The 21,301-nt window shown below is 50.1% G+C and overlaps 1 protein-coding gene across 1 annotated transcript in view; it reads right to left on the bottom strand.

The window, feature by feature from the left end:
* lias (lipoic acid synthetase) overlaps nt 1-21,301 on the bottom strand; it is a 64,435-nt gene that overhangs the window by 17,261 nt on the left and 25,873 nt on the right. The window contains exons 4-9 of the mRNA XM_072496592.1: nt 17,473-17,553; nt 10,024-10,180; nt 8,907-8,964; nt 4,656-4,784; nt 1,228-1,373; nt 513-583 (exon numbers count right to left, since the gene is read on the bottom strand). Of these exons, the coding sequence (XP_072352693.1) occupies nt 513-583; nt 1,228-1,373; nt 4,656-4,784; nt 8,907-8,964; nt 10,024-10,180; nt 17,473-17,553 (642 nt within the window). The remainder of the gene's footprint in view (nt 1-512; nt 584-1,227; nt 1,374-4,655; nt 4,785-8,906; nt 8,965-10,023; nt 10,181-17,472; nt 17,554-21,301) is intronic.

The following is a 21,301-nucleotide window of genomic DNA, read 5'->3' as shown; positions in this document are numbered from 1 at the left end:
TGCTTGATTGAGCCCATAGAAATTATCTTACAGTAACAGAAAATGATGCTCCAAGTAGACTGACATCTGAAAAGGAAGAATGCACAGGATTACAGGGAGAAGGTAGGAGAATGGCATTAAGGGAATTGCTCATTCAGAGAACCAATGCAGACACAAGGGGTCGAATGACCTCCTTCTTCAGTGAAGCAATCCTTGTGATTCTGCAAAGTTGATCATGTGTTAATTATATAAAAATTGTGTTTAATTATGTGCAGGCGGAGGGCATTATTAGGATTTCACTTGAGCAGACATAAAGAGACACCCACTGAAACTGGGTGTAATTGTGTCAGGATGGGTATGCTCAAATTGTTTCACTTTGTAAATAAATGTTACAGACGGAGTAAAGATTGGTTCCAGTAATATCCTTCACCAACTGGTTTACTGGAATATATCGAGTGCCAAAATAATTTATAAATCTCATCCCAGTCTGTGCAATATGCATGCCGGACTGATACAGCCCCTGACCTTCTTACCTTTAGATGCCGCTTTGTTGGTTGCATGTACTGTCCCAACGTCACACAATCTACACCAGCCTCTCGTAGTTCTGTGAGACGACATGAAGAAAATGATCTTTGAACCCCTTAGCAGAGAACAATATTTTGTGTTTCTCGATACTCTTACCAGTGAAATCCTGCTTCATTGTTGCAAGCAGCTATTAACTGTCTTACTTTTTTTGTTTTGTTTACCAACATCTATTTTTTTCTTAAATTTAGAGTACCCAATTCAATTTTTTCCAATTATGGGCAATTTAGCGTGGCCAATCCACCTAGCTTGCACATTTTTGGGTTGTGGGGGCGAAACCCACGCAAACACGGGGGAAATGTGCAAACCCCACACGGACAGTGACCCAGAGCTGGGATTGAACCTGGGACCTCGGCGCCGTGAGGCCACGGTGCTAACCCACTGCGCCACCGTGCTGCTACCAACTTATTTTTAAAGCAATAGCCACAGCATTTATTGTCTCAACCAGGCAAAATTCCATAACCAGCAGGGTAAGTAAATGTTATTAAAGTGAGTATACTAATAATGGTTTCTTCTATCTGCGCACCAGATAGTTTTCATCGTTGATCAATAATAGCATTCTTGAATATTTACATTTTAAATGGAAGTTCAATAAGTAGTAGACACAAGTGAAATCAGAAAAGCATCACACTTTTCTTTGAAAAGCGTCCAGTTGTTCTCCCTCACCTTTCAGAGTTGCATACACCTGTTCATCAGTCTCGCCTAATCCCAACATTATCGATGTTTTTGAAAGAAGACTAGGTTTCACCTTCTTTGCATGTTTCAATACACACAGCGATTGGTCAAACTTTGCTCGAGGGTCCCGAACAGTCCTAAAGCAAATCGACAAAAGTGTCAAAATCTAACAGTCACAAATAGGGAGAAACTAAGGTAGCCTTACATCGCCCTGCTTCAAATATTTATTACATTTTCCGTTAAGGCGGCAATTGCTTTTGTCGTACGCATTTCCTGAACATGCATTCAGTGCTCCAATAACTATGTGTCTAAAGAAATGTTGCTTGATCTCTCTCTCTTCACTCTCTTCGTGACAATTTTAAATGGATCATCCCTTGCTACCAACTCATCAACCAGAACACATCGGGTGGGATTCTCCGTTTCTGAGACTCGGTGTTGACGATGGTGCAGGATCTGTGGAATTCCACGACAGCAAAACTAGCGCCGCACCTGGACTGATTCCGCTACTGTTAAGGGGTTTGCATAAATCGCGATTGAGACTCAGGAGGCTGACAAGCTGCAGCCGCATATACACACTTCACTCCCCACACACACCCCCACAACAAGGTGGCAGTGAGGAGAGCAGCCCCATGATTCACAGATGCGGAGCTGGAGACCCTCCTGGACAGCGTGGAGGAGTCTGATGACCCTGTACCCAGGCCCTGGAAGGAGGCTGCCAGCCACTGCCATTCGCCATGCCTGGGCGCAGATGGCAGTGGCGGTCAGCACCGTGGGTAGCACCGTCTACACCGGACAGCAGTGCTGGAAAAAACTGCACAACCTCCTTAGGGCAGCCAGTGTGATTAGGCAACACGGTGTCCCTGGCACCAACTCCCATCCCACACCCGTAACCCTACCCTCCACAAAATGTCAGCATCCATACCGGCCACGATGGCCAGATGCCCTGGGCACTCAGGTCACCAGCTACCCACCCGCTGGGCTGCTTGCGTCACAGCTGTCTCCAACACCCTCCACCATCCCACAGCTACTCATCTCAGTCGGGCACTTCAGTGACGAGGCTCCTGGGACACTATATGGTGTGCACCACACAGCATCCCGGTACAGCAGATGGAGGTAGGATGGTTGGTGGGCGGGCCGACCCCATGGACTAGCTTCCGTCCAGACGGGTTTCGGGCTTCTGGATTGTAGAGATGCAGTCGCAGAGCGAGGGTCTGCATGAGGAATTGTCGGTGAACATCCTGCACCTGCAGGTCCAGTTGGAGGAGTCTGACCGTGTGCAGCAGCAGTAGGTGGTGCTGAGCATGTGTGCCACCCAGGTCAACACCACACAGGTGGCTTCCGCAGTGGAGGCATTGGGGGCGAGGAGAAGGTGATGGTGTCAGAACACTGCAACACCTCGGACTCCCCCCACACCCTCCTATCCCTAGTGCATCAGGTGGGCCGCGGGCAGAACAGGGCAGCACCCATCACCTGGGAGGCTCAAGCAGCAGACAGGCCCATCCTGGTCGCCCCAGAAGACGTTCGCCAAGTCCTCAGGTCGCAGAGTGAGAATCACAGCAGGTCGCATCCTGTGTGATGGAATGGCCAGCTCGCATGCAGGGATCACCCAGGTGGACAGTGGAAAGTACTACCATGGGCAGAAATCAGACATTGTCAAACGATGCAGAGCACCAGAGCTCATTGCAAGGCGGGTTGTCATCATCCTCCATCCCATGGACTAGACCCGGTGTTACTGCCAACACAGGACCCGTACCCCGTGGTGCGGCAGGTATCTATCACGAAGGGGGTTGCAGGCGGGGTGCTGGCCGGGGGGGTGTCCATGCCCCAGGCCAGTGTCCTCCCCCGTGCCCCGTGTTGGTGAACCTGGAGGCTATCTGAGCATCCTGTGCACGTTGTGCTGCCTCCCATGCCAGCCTAGGCTCCATGTCCTGCGCATCCTCTCTCTCCCCCACATCCTCCTCGGCGGACGAGGCCTGCTGTTCCTCCTCTTTCTCCAGCACGTCGCCCCTCTGCTTCGCGATGGGTGCCTCCAGAGCAGTGCTTCGGGCACCTGAAATGCATCTTCAGTAATCATAGAATCACAGAACTTAGTGTTGAAGGAGGCCATTCAGCCCATCGAGTCTGCACCGGCCCTTGGAAAGAGCACCCCACCTAAGCCCATACCTCCATCCTATCCCCATGACCCAGTAACTCCATCTAACCTTTTTTGGACACTAAGGGCAATTTAACATGGCAAATCCACCTAACCTGCACATCTTTGGACTGTGGGAGGAAACCGGAGCACCCGGAGGAAATCCACACAGACAGGGGGAGAACGTGAAGACTCCGCACGGACAGTGACCCAAGCCAGGAATTGAACCTGGGACCCTGGAGTTGTGAAGCAACACTGCTACCGTGCCGCACCGCTTGATCATGCTCCTGGTTGTTGTATGGGCGTTGTTGTAGTGAGTCTCCACATCGGTCTGTGGCCTCCAGATAGGTGTCATCAGCTACGACCGCATTGGATAACCCCTGTCACCCAGGAGCACCCCCCCCCCCCCCCCAAAGCCGGGGGGGGGGGGGGGGGGGGGGGGGGCCTCTCTATCATGTCAGGAATCATCGAGTGTGCCAGGATGAAGGCGTTGTGCACACTGCCCGGGTATCAGGCGCAGACGTGAATGACGCGAAGCTGATGGTCACATATCAGTTAATCGAGTCGAACCCCTTTCGGTTTGTGTAGCGTGGCTTGCCATCTGCAGGTGCTCTTAGGGGGACATGCATCCCACCGATCACCCCCTGGGCCCAGGGCATCCCGTCGATGGCAGCGAACCGCACTGTCCGGTATCCTGGTGCGCTTGGTAACATTGAAATGGATATATTGTGCCATTTGGGCATATAGGGCCTCTGTGGGGCGGCACGGTGGAGCAGTGGTTAGCACTGCTGCCTCATGGCGCCGAGGACCCTGGCTCGATCCCGGCCCTTGGTTACCGTCCATGTGGAGTTTACACATTCTCCCAGGTCTGTGTGGGTCTCACCCCCCTCAACCCAAAAAGATGTGCTGGGTAGATGAATTGGCCAAGCTAAATTGCCCCTTAAATGGAAAAAAAATTGGGTACTCTAAATTTATTTATTTTTAAAAAATTATTTTGCCTAAAAACAAGACCAATTAATGTTTGCCTGGTGTCTTCAAGCTTTGTGTGTGCAATGAACAAACTGCAGAAAGAAACCATGGGTGATGTTGTGATCTCGCAGTTAATTAGTGGTTTTGGAACTGGCAGTAAAGTCTATCCTGTTCATTTGATTTCCAACTACTAGATAGGATAGATGCATTTTATGGGAAGCCACACAAGGAAGAGGCAAAATATATAAATGAAGGAGTGGTGAAGGTGGTAGAAGCAATTTGATCAAATTATTTACAACTAACATGCATACGTTCATACCTCTGCAGTTCCCGGACAGTCTCCACATTGTGTGCATATACATCAAGTCCTGATTCTGCAACTGTTTCAACAGCTTTTAGGTCGCCTCTGAAGTCAGGGGTGAGGCATTCCACTATAATTTTAGAACGTCTACAAAACCAATTGCAAGGTTATATAGTCCAGAAGATCTGCAAATTACAACAATAAAAATCTTGGGGGTATAAGCCTCCATACAATCTGCCTTAAAAATTGAAAGATCAAATATATTTTAATGGACTATGTACTGTATATCTAACACTAGAAAAAACAATTCACAGATAAATATTTTAGAACATGATCAAATTTAGACTGGCGGCCATGGATTGAGCTTGGGAGGTGCGAGGAACATTAAACAGTGGATATGGTTGATTGGGGTGGGAGGCATGAAGTCCTCCAACTCGGCTGACTCCTTGGAACGTTAGGGGACTGAATGGGCCGATCAAGAGGTCCCGCATCTATGCGCACTTAAAGAGCTTGAAGGCAGACTTTGTGATCATGCAACTGACCCATTTAAAGGTGGCGGATCAGACGAGTTTAAGGAAAAATTGGGTGGGGCAGGTGTCCATTCAGGGTTGGATACGGAGAGGAGGAGAATAGCGGTGCTAGTTAGTAAGAGGGTGGCTTTCTCGGCTGATAATATTGTAGCGTATCCTGGGGCAGGTATGTGTTGGTGAGCGAGGCAAAGAATAGTGGAACCATTCTGGAGGTGGATCGCAGGTACTTGGCAGCCCCTGAGGAGGTGCTGTTAAAAGAAAGGAAGAAGCTCCAGATGGAACAGCGAGCAGGATGTTAGCGCATCAGTTGAGGTGGCGAGGGAGATTAGTCGGATGAAAGATTTCGGGGATATGGTGGCCAGAGTCAGGGAAGGCAAATGGGGTATTTGAGGCCTTTTACTGCAGGCTGTACAGCTCGGAGCCTCCGGTGTGAGATGAAGGCATGAAGCGGTTTTTGGATGGACTGGATTTCCTGGTGGGCGAGGATGAAAAGGTACAGGGGTTGGGCTCGGATTGGGCTGGGGGAAATAATGGGGTGTGTGGGTGCGATGCAGTCTGGGAGGGCTCTGGCAGAGTTTTATCAAAGGTTTGGCACGGAACTGCAACCCCTACTAGTGGAGATGTATAATGAGTCGGTAGGTAAGGGGTGCTCTCACCCACGTTATCTCAGACTTCAATTTCACTTATTTAAAAAAAGGATAAGGCCCCAGAGGAATATGGATCGTACCACCCAATATTGCTGTTCAATATGGATGCAAAGGTGCTGGCAACCTGTATAGAGGACTGTGTGCCAGGGGATGATAGCGAGGACCAAACAAGGTTCGTGAAAGGGCGGCAACTGTCAGCGAACATTAGACGGCTGTTGAATGTATTGGGTAAGGTTGCTGTATAGGGCCCTCACGGCATGTGTCCATACGAACAATGTTAGCGCTCAGGGTATTCTGGTCTGCACCAGGGATCAAGGCATGAATGTCCACTGTCTCCGGGGGGTGGAGGGGTATTGTGAGGGGGTTTGGGGGGGGGGGGGGGATGGATGAAGCATCAGGTCTCCCTGTACAGAAGACCTTTTGATGTATATTACAAACCCGGTGGAGAGCTTTGATAGGATGATAGGAATATTGGTGGAGTTTGGCTCGTTCTCCGGGTATAATCTCAATGTGTGGTTGTCCCGGTCAGCAGGTGGGTGCAGGGAAGTGCTTGGAGAAATTGTCATTTGGGCTCTTCGGGGCGAGATTTCAATATTTGGGGATATGAGGATGGACTCAGTTGCACAAGCTAAATTTGATAAATCTGCTGGAGGGGGTGAAAGAGGATTTTAAGAGGTGGGACGGTTCGCCGCTGTCGTGGTTGGAAGTGTCCAGACAGTTAAAATGACAGTGCTGCCGAAGTTTCTGTTTGCCTCCCAAAATCTCCCAATTTTTGTGCCCAAATCTTTTTTTGGTGGGGTCAATAGAATAATCTTGGAGTTTATAATGGTGGGTAAGGTACCCTGGATTAGGAGGGTGTTTTTGGAGTGGGACAGACAGAGAGGGGGTTATCGCTGCTAAGCCTACTGAATTATGACTGGGCGGCGAATGTGGAAAACGTCATAAAGTGTGCAGCTGGGGGGAGAGGTTGGTGTGGGGTCGGATGAAGGAAGCCTTGTGTAGAGAGACGGGTTTAAGGGCACTGCTACTGGCACCTCTTCCGTTCTCGCCGGCCAGGTACTCCACAAGCCCGGTAGTCGTAACAGTGTTGAGGGTATGGAATCAAAGTTGGCAGCATTTTAAGATGGAAAGCATGTCACTGTGGGCACCGATCTGTGGCAACCACAGGTTATTCCAGCAGGCCTGGATTCCACATTTAGGGCGTGGGAGCGGGAAGGGATAGAGTGCTTTAGGGACGTGTTTGTGGGAGGATGTTTGCAGAGTTGGGAGAGCTAGGGGCGAAATTCCAACTTCTCAGGGGGAATGGGTTTCGATATTTGCAAGTCAGCCACTTTGTTAGGAAGGAGGTGGCTATGTTCCAAAATTACCACCCCCGGCGCTACAAGATAAGCTTTTGCCCGAGGACAAGATAGGGGAGGGGAGGATCTTGGACATACGTGAGGAGTTGATGGAGTGAGGGGTTTTTAGTGGAGGAAATAAAATGGAAATGGGAAGGGGAGCTGGGGAAGGCCTTCGAAGCTGGGCTATCGAGTGAGGCCCTGTGAAGGGTAAACACATTCTCTTCATGTGCGAGACTGAGTCTCATCCAGTTCAAAGTGGTGCAAAGGGTGCATATGACGGTATCAACGATGAGTTGGCTATTTCCAAGAGTAGAAGATAAATGCGGGCATGCTCTTGGGCAGCACGATGGCACAGTGGTTAGCACTGCTGCCTCATGGCGCCAAGGTCCCAGGTTCGATCCCGGCTCTGGGTCACTGTCCGTGTGGAGTCTGCACATTCTCCCCGCGTTTGTGTGGGTTTCACCCTCACAACCCAAAGATGTGCAGGGTAGGTGGAGTGGCTACACTAAATTACCCCTTAATTGGAAAAAATGAATTGGGTACTCTAAATTTTTTTTTTTTAAAAGATGCGTGCATGCTCGAAGTTGGAGGAGCTTTGGGAGGCCTTTGTGGGAAGTATGTCAAAGGTTCTGGAGTTGAAGGTGACTCCAAGCCCATGGGTGGTAATATTTGGAGTTTCGGAAGAACCAGGAGTTCAGGCGGGGAAAGAGGCTGCCGTGTTGGCCTTTGCCTCCCTGATTGCCTGGAAGCGGATATTGTTAGGGTGACCGGACCCAAAGCTACCTAAAGCAAGTGTGTTTGAGCGTCTTGGCGGAATTTCTGGGGAAGATAAAGTTTGCTATTAGAGGGGCAGATGAGGGGTTCTTCTTGAGGTGAAGTCTCTTCAACACCTTCTATAAAGAGTGGTAAAATGTCAGTGGAGGGTTTGTTTAGGGGGCTTTCTTGTTACTATAGTTAGAAAAAGGGACAGAGGGCATGGGCTGGAATGGAGGAGTTTGGGTAGCTGGAGGATGATTTGTGAAGGATGTGCACTGATGCTGTTTTTCTCTGTTTCTGTATATAATTGAAAATGACTCGAATAAAAATATTTTTTTCAAAATTACCTAATTCGGGGCAGTACGGTGGCACACTGGTTAGCACTACTGCCTCACGGCACCGAGGTCCCAGTGTTCGACCCCGGCTCTCGGTCACTGTCCATGTGGAGTTTGCGCATTCTCCCCATGTTTGTGTGGGTTTCGCCCCCACAACCTAAAGATGTGCAGGCTAGGTGGATTGGCCATGCTAAATTGCCCTTTAATTGAAAAAAATGAATTGGGTACTCTAAATATATATTTTTTAATGACCTAATTCGCCAAACTTGAAAATTAAAAGTGATCATGAAAGCAAGAAGTAAATTTCCTGACAGAATGATTTTGCTATGGGGCAGCACGGTGGCACAGTGGTTAGCACTGTTGCTTCACGGCACCGAGGACCCGGGTTCAATCCCAGCCCCGGGTCACTGTCGGTGTGGAGTTTGCACATTCTCCCGTGTCTGCGTGGGTCTCACCCCCACAACCCAAAGATGTGCAGGGTAGGTGGATTGGCCACGCTAAATTGCCGCTTAATTGGAAAAATTAGAAAAAATAAAGATTTTTGCCAGAACTGTTCCACTTTTTTCATATTAATTGTTTGAACCATAAAGCATTTTTCTAATACTAGTCTGGGGAAGTTAGCATAAGGAGCAAGAATTACAATTAAATCAAAAAGCTTCACCTTTCTTTTAAGTGTGATACAGTTGCTGCAAAGTGTCTTGCTCCACCATCTGGGAGATCTGTGGAAAATTACACAACAGTGATATTTCTACACCATAATTCTACTTTTATTGCATTAATATATTCCAAGTTTAATTAAACAACAACAAAATAAAAAGGCAATCTAGAATTCCATAAATTTCTGTATTTGTCCCTCCCATCTACAGAGCTTCAAAGAGACAACATTTACACAGATGCACTGTGACAAGAAACAGTGGGTAGACCCTAATTTTGATATACAAGTTTCTGGTGTTCAAGAGGAGTAATAGAGCAAGATTTCAACTAATCCATTCCAAAATCGATAACTAATTTTAGATAATTCATACCAGATTTATTGATCCGCATTTTTGAAGTCTGGGGAAAATCTAGATTGAGAAGAAATCAGCACCACAATGACATGCTTAATATTTGCAAAGTGTAATTCCCTCAGCACGAATCCATTTTTATTATATATATTCGGCGATCCCTGTCACATTCCTCGCAGCGAGTGCGAGGCTACAGCATGGAGACTGAATGCTGGGCATTGACTGAAAGATCTGCAGCTGGATTCTCTGTCGGCGGGATTCTCCGTTTTGCCGGTGCCCGGGGGTTTCCCGACAGCGTGGGGCTGCCCCACAATGGGAAATTCCATTGACATGCCGGCGTAACGGAGAATCCTGCCAGCGGGTCGGGGCAGAAATGTGGTGCGGCGGGACGGAGAATCCAGCCCCTGATGTGCCAAAGCAATTTCACGCACAAGAAACATAACACGAACGGTCAGTCTCCTGTTTATCCTGGTGCTGATGGGAATTTATGGTCTCATCATTGGTTCTGCCAGTGCCACTTATTTCCCAGGTTAGATCAGGAAGTTTTGCCAGTGCTCCAGGCAGACCAAGTACAGAAATTGGCATCTCACAAGGATGCACAACAAGAAACTATGACACCACTTCATACAAACATATGAATTAGGAGCTTTTTTTGGTTTTGCAATGCTATAATAGGAAGCCGATACAAAAAATAATTATGTATCAATAGAGTTGTATTTCTAAAATGCTATTTCATCAATTTTGGCAATTAACAATCATTTCAACACAGCTCACCATCTCTGTCCACAGAGGTCAATACAACATAGTCAAGATTCCACTCTGCTATTGCATTTGCTGTGTTGAATGGTTCATCTGGATCTAATGGTGGAGGGTTTCGACTGGTTTTAATTGAACAGAACCTGCAGCCTCTTGTGCAGGTGTCACCCATTAACTAAAAGAACACAAAGGTAGAAATGATCATTGAAGAAAATTGGTAACTAGCAATTTTCATTTTTGGAATGTCCATTTATTTTTAAATATCAAATCGACACTTAAAAATATATATTCACGGCCTTCCGGTTGCGGCTATGCTGAGCTAAGTCGCATGTTCGGCAGCTCCCGTCAGAAACTGACTTTTGGGCTCTTTGTAGGGCCGATGCTGAACACGTTGATGGGCGCGGGGGCCTTCCCCCGGCCCCTAGAGCTGGAGGGGACCCACAGAGTCCTGGCGAGGAGGCCCAAGCCCAACGAGCCGTCGCGGACGGTGCTGGTGCGGTTCCACCGCTACGTGGACAGGGAGTGTGTACTAAGGTGGGCAAAGAAGGGGCGGAGCAGCAGGTTGGAGAATGCAGAGGTCCGGATATACCAGGACTGGAGCGTGGAGGTGGCCAAGAAGAGGGCTGGGTACAATCGGGCTAAGGCGGCTCTGCATCGGAATCGGAAGGGGGTGAAATTTGGAATGTTGCAGCCGGCGACTGTGGGTCACTTTGAAGGACCGCCACCAGTACTTCGAGACGCCAGAGGAGGCGTGGACCTTTATCCAGGCCGAAAAGTTGGACTCGGATTGAGGGTCGGTTGCGAGGGGATGTCGAGCGGGGATTGATGTGATTGTTGTGTTTTGGGGGATGTTCTGTTCTGTTTGGTACTGCTTTTTTTGGGTGCTGGGTGGGGTAGGGTGAAATGGTTCATAGTGGGGGTTTGGTGAGAGTGTGGGCGTCGGTGGTTGGAAGAGGGAGCCCCATTCGGTGGGGGGAGGGGAGGTGGGAAGCCCGAGGTGGGGGAGCTGGGATCAGGCCGCGAAAGGGAGCTGCACCTGAGGGGGCGGGGCCGGCTTGGTGGAAAGCGCAGGTTTTTTTCCCGCGCTAGGGAAGGAAGGGGACGGGGTCAGGGGTGATGCTGGAGAGGAGCGCCCGCTGATGTACAGGAGGGAGGGGGGGTGGGGGGGGGGGGGGGAAGAGAGATTCTCACACTGGGGGGGTCGATGGAGTGGCAGGAGCGGCCGGGTCAGCAGGAGTCAGCTGACTTACGGGAGTGCTATGGAGGGGGCAACACAGCTAGGGGGGACCTAGCTGGGGAGAGGGGGCAAAGGGGAGCTGGAGCCTGAGGAGAGAGTCGGGGCGGGGATCTGCCGCTGGGGGGAACGGAGAGTGCGGGAGGCGCGGGCACGCGGCTGGCCTAGAAAGGGAGATGGTTAATCGGCGGGGGGGGGGGAGGAGAGAGAGAGAGAGAGAGAGAGAGAGAGAGAGAGAGAGAGAGAGAGAGCGCGAGCGAGCGGGCAGCCCCCTGATCCGGCTGATAACTTGGAACGAGAGAGGCCTGAACGGACCGGTCAAGAGGGCCCGTGTGTTCGCGCACCTGAAGGGACTGAAGGCAGATGTGGTCATGCTCCAGGAGACGCATTTGAGGGTAGCAGACCAGGTTAGGCTGAGAAAGGGGTGGGTAGGGCAGGTTTTCCACTCGGGGTTGAACTCAAAGAATCGAGGGGTGGTGATTTTGGTGGGGAAGCGGGTGTCGTTTGAAGCACTGAGCATCGTGGCGGATAATGGAGGTTGGTACGTGATGCTGAGCGGTAAGCTGCAGGGGATGTGGGTGGTATTAGTGAATGTATATGTCCCGAATTGGGACGATGTCGGATTTATGCGGCGCATATTGGGCCGGATTCCGGACCTGGAGGCAGGGCGCTTGATAATGGGGAACGATAATGGGGCGGTGCAGGTGGGGGTGGTCTGGGAGGCGCTGAAGGCGGTGATTAGGGGAGAGCTAATTTCCACTAGGGCCCACAAGGAGAGGAGAGAGAGGGAGAGGTTGGTGGGGGAGATTTTAAGGGTAGATAGGAGGTATGCAGAGGTCCCCGAGGAGGGACTACTCAAGGAGCGACAAAGCCTCCAGGCCGAGTTCGACCTGTTGACTACCAAGAAGGTGGAGGTGCAGTGGAGGAAGGCGCAAGGGGCGGTGTACGAGTACGGGGAGAAGGCTAGCCGGATGTTGGCACACCAGCTTCGGAAGCGGGAAGCAGTGAGGGAGATTGGGGGAGTTAGGGATAAAGGGGGGAACACGGTGCGGAGTGCGGTGGGAATAAATGGGGTATTTAGAGACTTCTATGAGGGGCTGTATAGGTCTGAGCGCCCGACAGGGGGGGGATGTGTCATTTTCTGGACCGGCTGAGGTTCCCGAGGGTAGAGGAGGGGCAGGTGGCGGGGCTTGGGGCACTGGTAGGGCTGGGGGAGCTGACTAAGGGGCTGGGGAGGATGCAGGCGGGGAAGGCACCGGGGCCAGATGGGTTCCCGGTGGAATTTTACAGGAAGTATATGGACCTGTTGGGCCCACTACTAGTGAGGACTTTCAATGAGGCAAGGGAGGGGGGGGGGGGGGGGGCTACTCCCAACGATGTCCAGGGCGCTGATCTCGCTCATCTTGAAGCGGGACAAGGACCCTTTACAGTGTGGGTCGTATAGGCCAATCTCGCTCCTCAACGTGGATGCGAAGCTGTTAGCGAAGGTGTTGGCTACCAGAATTGAGGACTGTGTTCCGGGGGTGATCCACGAGGACCAGACGGGTTTCGTGAAGGGAAGGCAGCTAAACAACAATGTGCGTCGGCTCCTAAATGTAATCATGATGCCTGCAGTGGAGGGGGAAGCGGAGAAAGTGGCGGCTATGGATGCGGAGAAGGCCTTCGATAGGGGGTACCTGTGGGAAGTGTTGAGGAGGTTCGGGTTCGGGGAGGGGTTCGTTAGTTGGGTTAGGTTACTGTACGAAGCCCCGGTGGCGAGTGTGGCCACAAATCAGAGGAGGTCGGAATACTTTTGGCTGTACCGGGGGACGAGGCAGGGGTGCCCCCTATCCCCCCTGCTATTTGCGTTGGCAATTGAACCCTTGGTGATGGCTTTGAGGGAGTCCAGGGACTGGAGGGGGCTGGTGCGGGGGGGGACAGACCGGGTATCGCTGTATGCAGACGACCTGTTACTGTATGTGGCGGACCGGGTTGGGGGGATGCCGGAGGTGATGCGGATCTTCAGGGAGTTTGGAGACTTTTCCGGGTATAAGTTCAACATGGGGAAGAGTGAGCTATTCGTGACACACCCAGGGGACCAGAGAAGGGGGATAGGCGGAAAGGAGTTTTCAGTACCTGGGGATCCAGGTGGCCAGGAGCTGGGGGGCCCTACACAAGCTCAACTTGACGAGGTTGGTGGAGCAGATGGAGGAGGAGTTTAAAAGGTGGGATATGCTGCCACTCTCCCTGGCAGGTAGGGTACTGTCAGTGAAGATGACGGTGCTCCCGAGGTTCCTTTTTATATTCCAGTGCCTCCCCATCCTGATCCCCAAGGCCTTTTTTAAGCGGGTCAGCGGGAGCATCATAGGATTTGTATGGGCGAAAAAGATTCTGAGGGAGAGAAGGGAGTTTCTGGAACGGAGCAGGGTAAAAGGAAGGCGAGCGTTGCCTAATCTGTGTGGGTACAATGTGGCGATGATACACAAGTGGGTAGTGGAGCGGGAGGGAGCGGCATAGAAGAGGCTGGAGATGGCATCCTGTGTGGGCACGAGCCTGAAAGCGCTGATGACGGCATCGCTGCCGCTCCTGCCGACAAGGTACACCACGAGTCCAGTGGTGGCGGCGACTCTCAAAATTTGGGGGTAGTGGAGACGCCACAGGGGGGAGGCAGAGGCTCTGGTGTGGTCCCCGATCCGAGAGAACCATCGGTTTGTCCCGGGGAGAATGGATGGGGGGTTCCTGAGCTGGCACAGGGCAGGTATTAGAAGGATGGGGGACCTGTTTATAGATGGGACGTATGCGAGCCTTGGGGCATTGGAGGAAAAATTCGGGCTCCCCCCCTGGAAATGCCTTCAGGTACATGCGGGTAAGGGCATTTGTAAGACAGCAGGTGAGGGAATTTCCGCTGCTGCCAGCACGTAAGATCCAGGATAGGGTGCTCTCGGGGGTGTGGGTTGGAGAAGGCAAGGTCTCGGCGATCTACCAAGAGATGCAGGAGGAGGAGGAGGCCTCGGTGGAGGAGCTGAAAGGTAAATGGGAGGAGGAGCTGGGGGTAGAGATAGACGAGGGTACGTGGGCGGACACCCTGGGTAGGGTAAATTCTTCCTCCTCTTGCGCCAGGCTTAGCCTGATACAATTTAAGGTTCAGCACAGGGCGCACATGACTGGGGCAAGGCTGAGTCAGTTTTTTGGAGTGGAGGACAGGTGTGTGAGGTGTTCGGGGAGCCCAGCAAATCACGCCCACGTTCTGGGCGTGCCCAGCACTGGATGGGTTCTGGAGGGGCGTTGCGAGGATGGTGTCTAAGGTGGTAAACACCCGGGTTAAGCCGAGTTGGGGGCTTGCACTATTTGGGGTATCGGACGGGCCGGGAATGCAGGAGGCGAAAGAGGCCGGTATTCTGGCCTTTGCGTCCCTGGTAGCCCGGCGGAGGATTCTGCTGCAGGGGAAAGATGCAAAGCCCCCAAGCGTGGAAGCCTGGATCAGCGACATGGCAGGGTTAATTAAATTGGAGAGGGTGAAATTTGCCTTAAGAGGATCTGTGCAAGGGTTCTTCAGGCGGTGGCAACCATTCCTAGACTTTCTAGCGGAGCGTTAGGAGGTGGTCAGCAGCAGCAGCAACCTGGGGGGGGGGTATTATCGTTTAATGGGGGGCTTGTATATTGGGGGAATACGTGACATAGCTATAAGATGTTTATTTATGTGTTCTTTGTTTTTTCTTATTTCTGTAAGGTTTGTTGAAAATATGTTAAAAAGATTAATAAAAATATATTTTTTAAAAAAAATATATATATACATGTATTTGCTGAGTGCATAAAACATTTCATAAATTCACAACATAATTCAAATAAGTTTTCCCCAAGAAACATTCAGAACTGTAACCTCTGTACTTAGTCCCAAATGAAACACAATCCCCTCTTGTCGGCCCTCCCCCGAGCCCTTGCTCCCAGCTACTGTGAGGGAGACAGCGAATGGGAGTGTTGGAGAGGGTACTCACAAATGAAGAAGTGGTGAATTAGAGGTGGGAAGTGGCAAGCAGGAGATAAGTTGAAAGATTTCAATAATTAAGAGTTTTAAGTTATTAAGCAGTAGTAAGAGGATGTTTGGGCCAGTTCATATCAGTTTTCTGGTCATTCTGCTGCAATTGGTTTTGTAGAATCTGAGTATTTCTGAAAAAGAGACACGCGGTCAAAGCTTTTCATCTTGCACTCATCAGGTCAAATTCGCAAGAATATCAAATCTCAAAGAGAACAACAATTTATACTGAATGAGAAGACGGTGCTGATTGGTTGGCAAGTGGACTTTGTTTCCTAGTGCATTCTCCGGGGTAATGCCACTACCAATCAGTTAACTGCCAAGCTTTTGTTTAAATGCAAACCAAGCAGGTCGACTCCGATTGGTCAAGGCATTTCCATGGGCAATGCAGCAGGGAATGGATATTCCCCAAGCTTTTGTTTGGATGCAAAAGGTGCAATGTGCAGATATGTTCTTTGTGTGTGAAAATATATGTAGCTTCGAGCACGTGCAAGTGAGCTACATTACTAGCCCGACTGATAATTTTAAATTTGTTTACAGTGTAATTCTTAGCACAATTGGAATTGTTTAGCTTTGACAAAGAATCATCCAGACTCAAAACGGTAGCTCCCTTTTCTCTCCACAGATGCTGTCAGACCTGCTAAGATTGTCCAGTATTTTCTGAAGTGTTGTCCAATCATGGAATCACATATAATGATGGAGGTCATGTTGAGTTTTGCAAGTAAGCATGGGCTGTTTTTCTTAGTAGTATTTTGCCTGTTGCAAAACAGCCAAAAGACATGCTGTTTGATACAATCCACCAGTTGTTAGGATGTTCGGCCTACATACCTGATATCACAGTGGCACTGAAATTCATGTACCATGTTACTCATTTGTGTGGTAGACAAAAGTCTTTTTGGCTTGATGACAGCAGTGTATGAGTAGATAATATTGTGTGTGCTGATCATGCATTATAGCAATGTGAAACGGCTAACTTCGCCTGTTGCCAAATATTTGAAATACCTCACTCTTCCAAGATAATGAGATAGACTGGGCACTTTTCAGGATAGTTTTAATATACCCTAATTTGGCATCAAGCTTGCACAGTGAGCAAATGACTCTGGCCCTATTTATAATCCTGCGGAAAACTAACTAATCCTGCTGGAAAGTGCATCTGTATGGTCTCAGGCGAGTGTAGAATAAGACTCAGCTGTGTTGCTGTTGAGGTTAAGCAACCTGTTCTCACTGTGTAGTCTTACTTATGGGTGAGTCACTGCAATGTATGCTGCATTGGAAAATTGTTAGTTAGCTCTATCTGATGAAGAGAGAATATATCTTAAGCAGACAGGAAAAAATAGGCACTTAGCTTGCCACCACCTTTTAATAATTCTTTTAAGAATTCTAACAATGTGGTCTCTATCAGAAACTTTAGATACCTTAAAATAACTGCTGAAAATAGAACCCAAGACAAAAGATCAATACTTACAGATCAACAAAAGAGGGCGAAAATTAGGATAACAGCACATTAGGGCACCAATGCAGTGCTGGACTAGAGCACACACACTGGATTATTTAATTAAGTATAGCATCTATTCATTTATTAATTGTGTAAATCATGTTTGTATTTATGTTCGGAGTAATGTATCTATCTAATGCTGAGATTGTAATATCTATTTCCAGTAGTTAAAGCAGTCTGAAAACTACCACGGTGAAGTGTTAAATTCCCAACAAAGTACTCGAATTGTAATCTTGACTGGTATTTTCACTTGGGTTTCCACAGTTTATTCCACATCGCCTGGGAGTGGGCAAGGACTCTTCTATTGCTACCCAATTATTGTGCCATTGGAAATTTGCCAAGCAACACTGGGTATCAATGAGGTGTCTCAATGGAGGACAGCGTGGAACTCTGGTGCGATCCGGAAAGGTTTGGAGGAAGAGATGAGGAAACAGTATTTGATTTCAGTAAGTGTTTCAGAGCTGCCGCAATTTAAAAAAAATAAATTTAGAGTACCCAATTATTTTTTTTCCAATTAAGGAGCAATTTAATGTGACCAATCCACCTAACCTGCACATCTTTGGGTTGTAGGGTGAAACCCACGCAGACACGGGAAGAATGTGCAAACTCCACACGGACAGTGACCCAGGGCCGGGATTCGAACCTGGGTCCTCAGCGCCGTAGATCCAGTGCTAACCATTATGCCACGTTCCGCCACCATTTTTAAACATTGTTTACACATCTTACCATAATGGTGGCTGTAGCAGTGCCTTTTTCCCCTCCTCCCCAGCATTCTCCAATATTTGGGCACCTTGCCTCTTCACATACCTAAGAAACAAAAACTTCATTTAATAACCATGTATTTGGCATGCATTTGTGAATGATGAATTTGTGAGCAATTATGGACTCTCATTCAGATGGCCTACATTTAAATCCCAGCCTGCAATATCTTTTCGAGACAAACAAACTTCTCGGATTCACTGACAAAATTGAGTAATTGTGAAAAGTGCACTCTATTGGTAAATACATGGTGCCGTCCTTGCTATTCTCATGACTGAAAGGCAATTGAATGAGGGTGAACCTTCAGGGTAAAGGGTTTACCAATAAGCCTTCTCATGTGAGGACTACTTGTATTTGGTCAAAAGTAAAATAACCAAAAGAAAATTAAGTAAATTAATCTTTATTGTCACAAGTAGGCTTACATTAACACTGCAATGAGGTTACTGTGAAAAGCCCCTAGTCGCCACATTCCGGCACCTGTTCAGGTACACAGAGGGAGAATTCAGAATGTCCAATTCACCTAACAGCACATCTTTGGGCCGGGAATCGAACCTGGGACCCTGGAGCTGTGAAGCAACAGTGCTCCCACTGTGTTACCCTAATTCACTGAATGGAGCAAGCCATCTCTTTATAATTACTATGACTGCATTTTGATGCAAACTGGGAATATTGAAGGATTTGGGAAATAATGTTTTTGTCAATGTCTCTGAAGTTGCCTACTTTGAATAAAATATCTTGGATAAGTGATTTCCTAGTTTCCCTGCCTCTGTTGGCTGCAATGAATTGGGTTGTTTCCCCAAGATAACTCTTGATGGACTCCAGCACACAACTCAATATCAAATGTTAGCTGCCATCACTTAGTCTTTGATCCCTCCAGGTTTAATTGGATAGATAGGTGCATATTATTTTTTAAAAATTAATTCTTGGAATGTGGATGCCGCTGTGGCCAGCAATATTGCCCATCCCTAACTGCCCTCGAGAAGGTGGTGGTGAGCTGCCTTTATTAACCACTACAGTCCATGTGGTGTAGGTACACCTGCAGTGCTGTTAGGGAGGGAGTTCCAGGATTTTGACCCGACAACAGTGAAGGAACTATTTCAAAGTCAGGTTGGTGAGTGACTTGGAAGGGAACTTCCAGGTTGCAGAGTTCCCAAGTGCCTGTGCCCTTGTCCTTCTAGATGATAGCAGTTGTGGGTTTTGGAGGTGCTGTCTAAGAGGTCTGGGTGAGTTCCTGCCATGCATCTTGTAGATGGTACACACGGCTGCCACAGTGTATCAGTGGTGGAGGGAGTGTTTGTTTGTGGACAGGGTGTCAATCAGACGGACTGCTTGACTTGGATGGTGTCAAGCTTTTTGAGTGTTGTTGGAACTGCACTCATCCAGGCAAGTGCAGAGTATTTCATCACATACCTGACTTGTACCTTGTAAATGTTGGACAGATTTTGGCCAGCCAGGAGATGAGTTACTCACTGCAGCATTGCTAGTCTTTGACCTGCTCCTGTAACCACAGTATTTATATGGCTAGTCCAGTTCAGTTTCTGGTCAATGGTAACAACCTCCAGGATGTTGATAGTGGGGGATCCAGTGATGGTAATGCCATTGAATGTCAAAGGATGATGGTTAAATTCTCTCTCGTTGGCGATGGGCATTACCTAGCACTTGTATGGCAGAAATGTTACTTGCCACTTGTCAGCCCAAGCCTAGATATGGTCCCGGTTTTGCTGCATTTTGACACTGAGTGCTTCAGTATCTGAGGAGTGTTAGAAAACCGATGTAGGACTTCCGGTTGCGGCTATACAGAGCTAAGTCGCATGTTCGGGAGCTCCCGCTTGGAACAGACTTTTGGGCCCCCAACGGCATTTTTTTGACATTTCCCGGTGTGTGAAGAAGATTGCAATATTCCCCCGACAGTGTATGTCTTGGACCAGGAGCGGAGCGACTAAAAAGGTGGTGGTGAAGCCAAAGAAAGTGCGAGGGAAGAAGAGCAAGATGGCGGCGGGCGGGGACGCAGTGGGCGCAGGAGCAGCAGGAGGTTATCCAGCGCTGCTTCAGGGAGCTCAAAGCGGACCTGCTGGAGCCGATGAAGGCTTCTATCGACAAACTGCTGGAGACCCAGACGGCCCAGGGGGTGGCAATCCGTGAGGTCTGACAAAAGATCTCCGACAACGAGGACGAGATCTTACGCCTTGCGGTAAAGATGGAGGCGCACGAGGCGCTCCACAAGAAATGGCAGGAACGGTTCGAGAAGATGGAGAATCGGTCGAGGCAGAGGAATTTGCGGATCCTGGGCCTCCCGGAGGGGTCGGACGTGGGGGCCTATGTGGTCACCATGTTAAACTCACTGATGGGAGCGGGGTCCTTCCCGGGGCCCCTGGAGCTGGAAGGGGCCCATAGAGTGCTGGCGAGGAGGCCCAAGTCTAACGAGCCGCCGCGGGCGGTGCTGGTGAGGTTTCATCGGTTCGCTGATCGGGAGTGCGTGCTCAGGTGGGCCAAGAAAGAGAGGAGCAGCAGGTGGGAGAACGCAGAGGTTCGAATATATCAGGACTGGAGTGCGGAGGTGGCGAAGAAGAGGGCCGGATACAACCGGGTGAAGGCGGTGTTGCACAGGAAGGGGGTGAAGTTTGGCATGCTGCAGCCGGCGCGACTGTGGGTCACCTACAAGGACCGGCACCAGTATTTTGCGTCCCTGGAGGAGGCGTGGGCCTTTGTTCAGGCCGAAAAGCTGGACACAAACTGAGGGTCGGGATGGGTGGTCGGGGATTGCTGTTGGGGTGTTACATTTTGAGGGGGGGGTTCTTTGCTCTTGTTTCTTTTTGGCTCGGTGTGGGTGGTTAGGGTGGGTTGGGCACTGTTTTGGTTGGGTCTGTCGGGTGGGCTCTTGGAGGGGGGGTAAGTAAATGGAGTAGGAGTAGATGGCCGGTAGGGGGGATGGGGGCCCCGCGGGGGAGGGGGAGGCCCGAGTCGGGTGTGAGGGGACTGGGCCTGTAAAAGAAGCTGCGTCAGAGGTGGCGGGCCGGGCAGGTGGAAAGCGCGGGCTTTTTCCCGCGCTGAAGGCTGGAGGGGGCGGGGCCAGGGCGGGGAAGCGAGGGTTGTTTCCCGCGCTTGGGATGGAAGGGGGAAGTGGAGAGCCTGTGGATGGGTAATGGAGGAGGAGGGTATGTCCCACAATGGGAGGAGTCGAATGAGAGGTGGGCGTGGCCGGGGTCAGCAGAAGTCAGCTGACTTGCAGGAGTGCAATGGAGGGAGCAAAGCTGCTAGGAAGGGTCCTAGCTTGGGGGGGGGGGGGGGGAACGGACCGGGTTGCTGCTGGTATGGTCAAGAGGGAGCTGGAGCGAGTAGAGGGGGTTGGGACGGGGGTCTGCCGCCACGGGGAACGGACCGGGCGTGGGGGCGTGACTGGCCGAGGAAGGGTTATGGCTAGTCGGCAGGGGAGGGGGGTGGGTAGCCCCCTGATCCGGCTGATAACCTGGAGGTTAAGGGGACTGAACGGGCCTGGGTGTTCGCACACCTGAACGGGCTGAAGGCGGATGTGGTCATGCTCCAGGAGATAAGCCTGAAGGTGGCAGACCAGGTAAGATTGAGGAAGGGGTGGGTAGGTCAGGTGTTTCATTCGGGGATGGATGCCAAAAATCGGGAGGGGTGGCGATCTTGGTGGGAAAGAGGGTGTCGTTCGAGGCGTTGAGCATTGTGACAGACAATGGCGGCAGGTACGTAATTGTAAGTGGTAAGCTGCAAAGGGAGAGGGTGGTGCTGGTCAACGTGTATGCCCCGAACTGGGACGATGCGGATTTTATGC

The sequence above is a fragment of the Scyliorhinus torazame genome, chromosome 3 (genome assembly GCF_047496885.1).
Source record: "Scyliorhinus torazame isolate Kashiwa2021f chromosome 3, sScyTor2.1, whole genome shotgun sequence".
Taxonomy (NCBI): Eukaryota; Metazoa; Chordata; class Chondrichthyes; order Carcharhiniformes; family Scyliorhinidae; genus Scyliorhinus; species Scyliorhinus torazame.
Note: the sequence above shows the minus strand (reverse complement) of the source record. Positions and strands in the feature narration are given on the sequence as shown.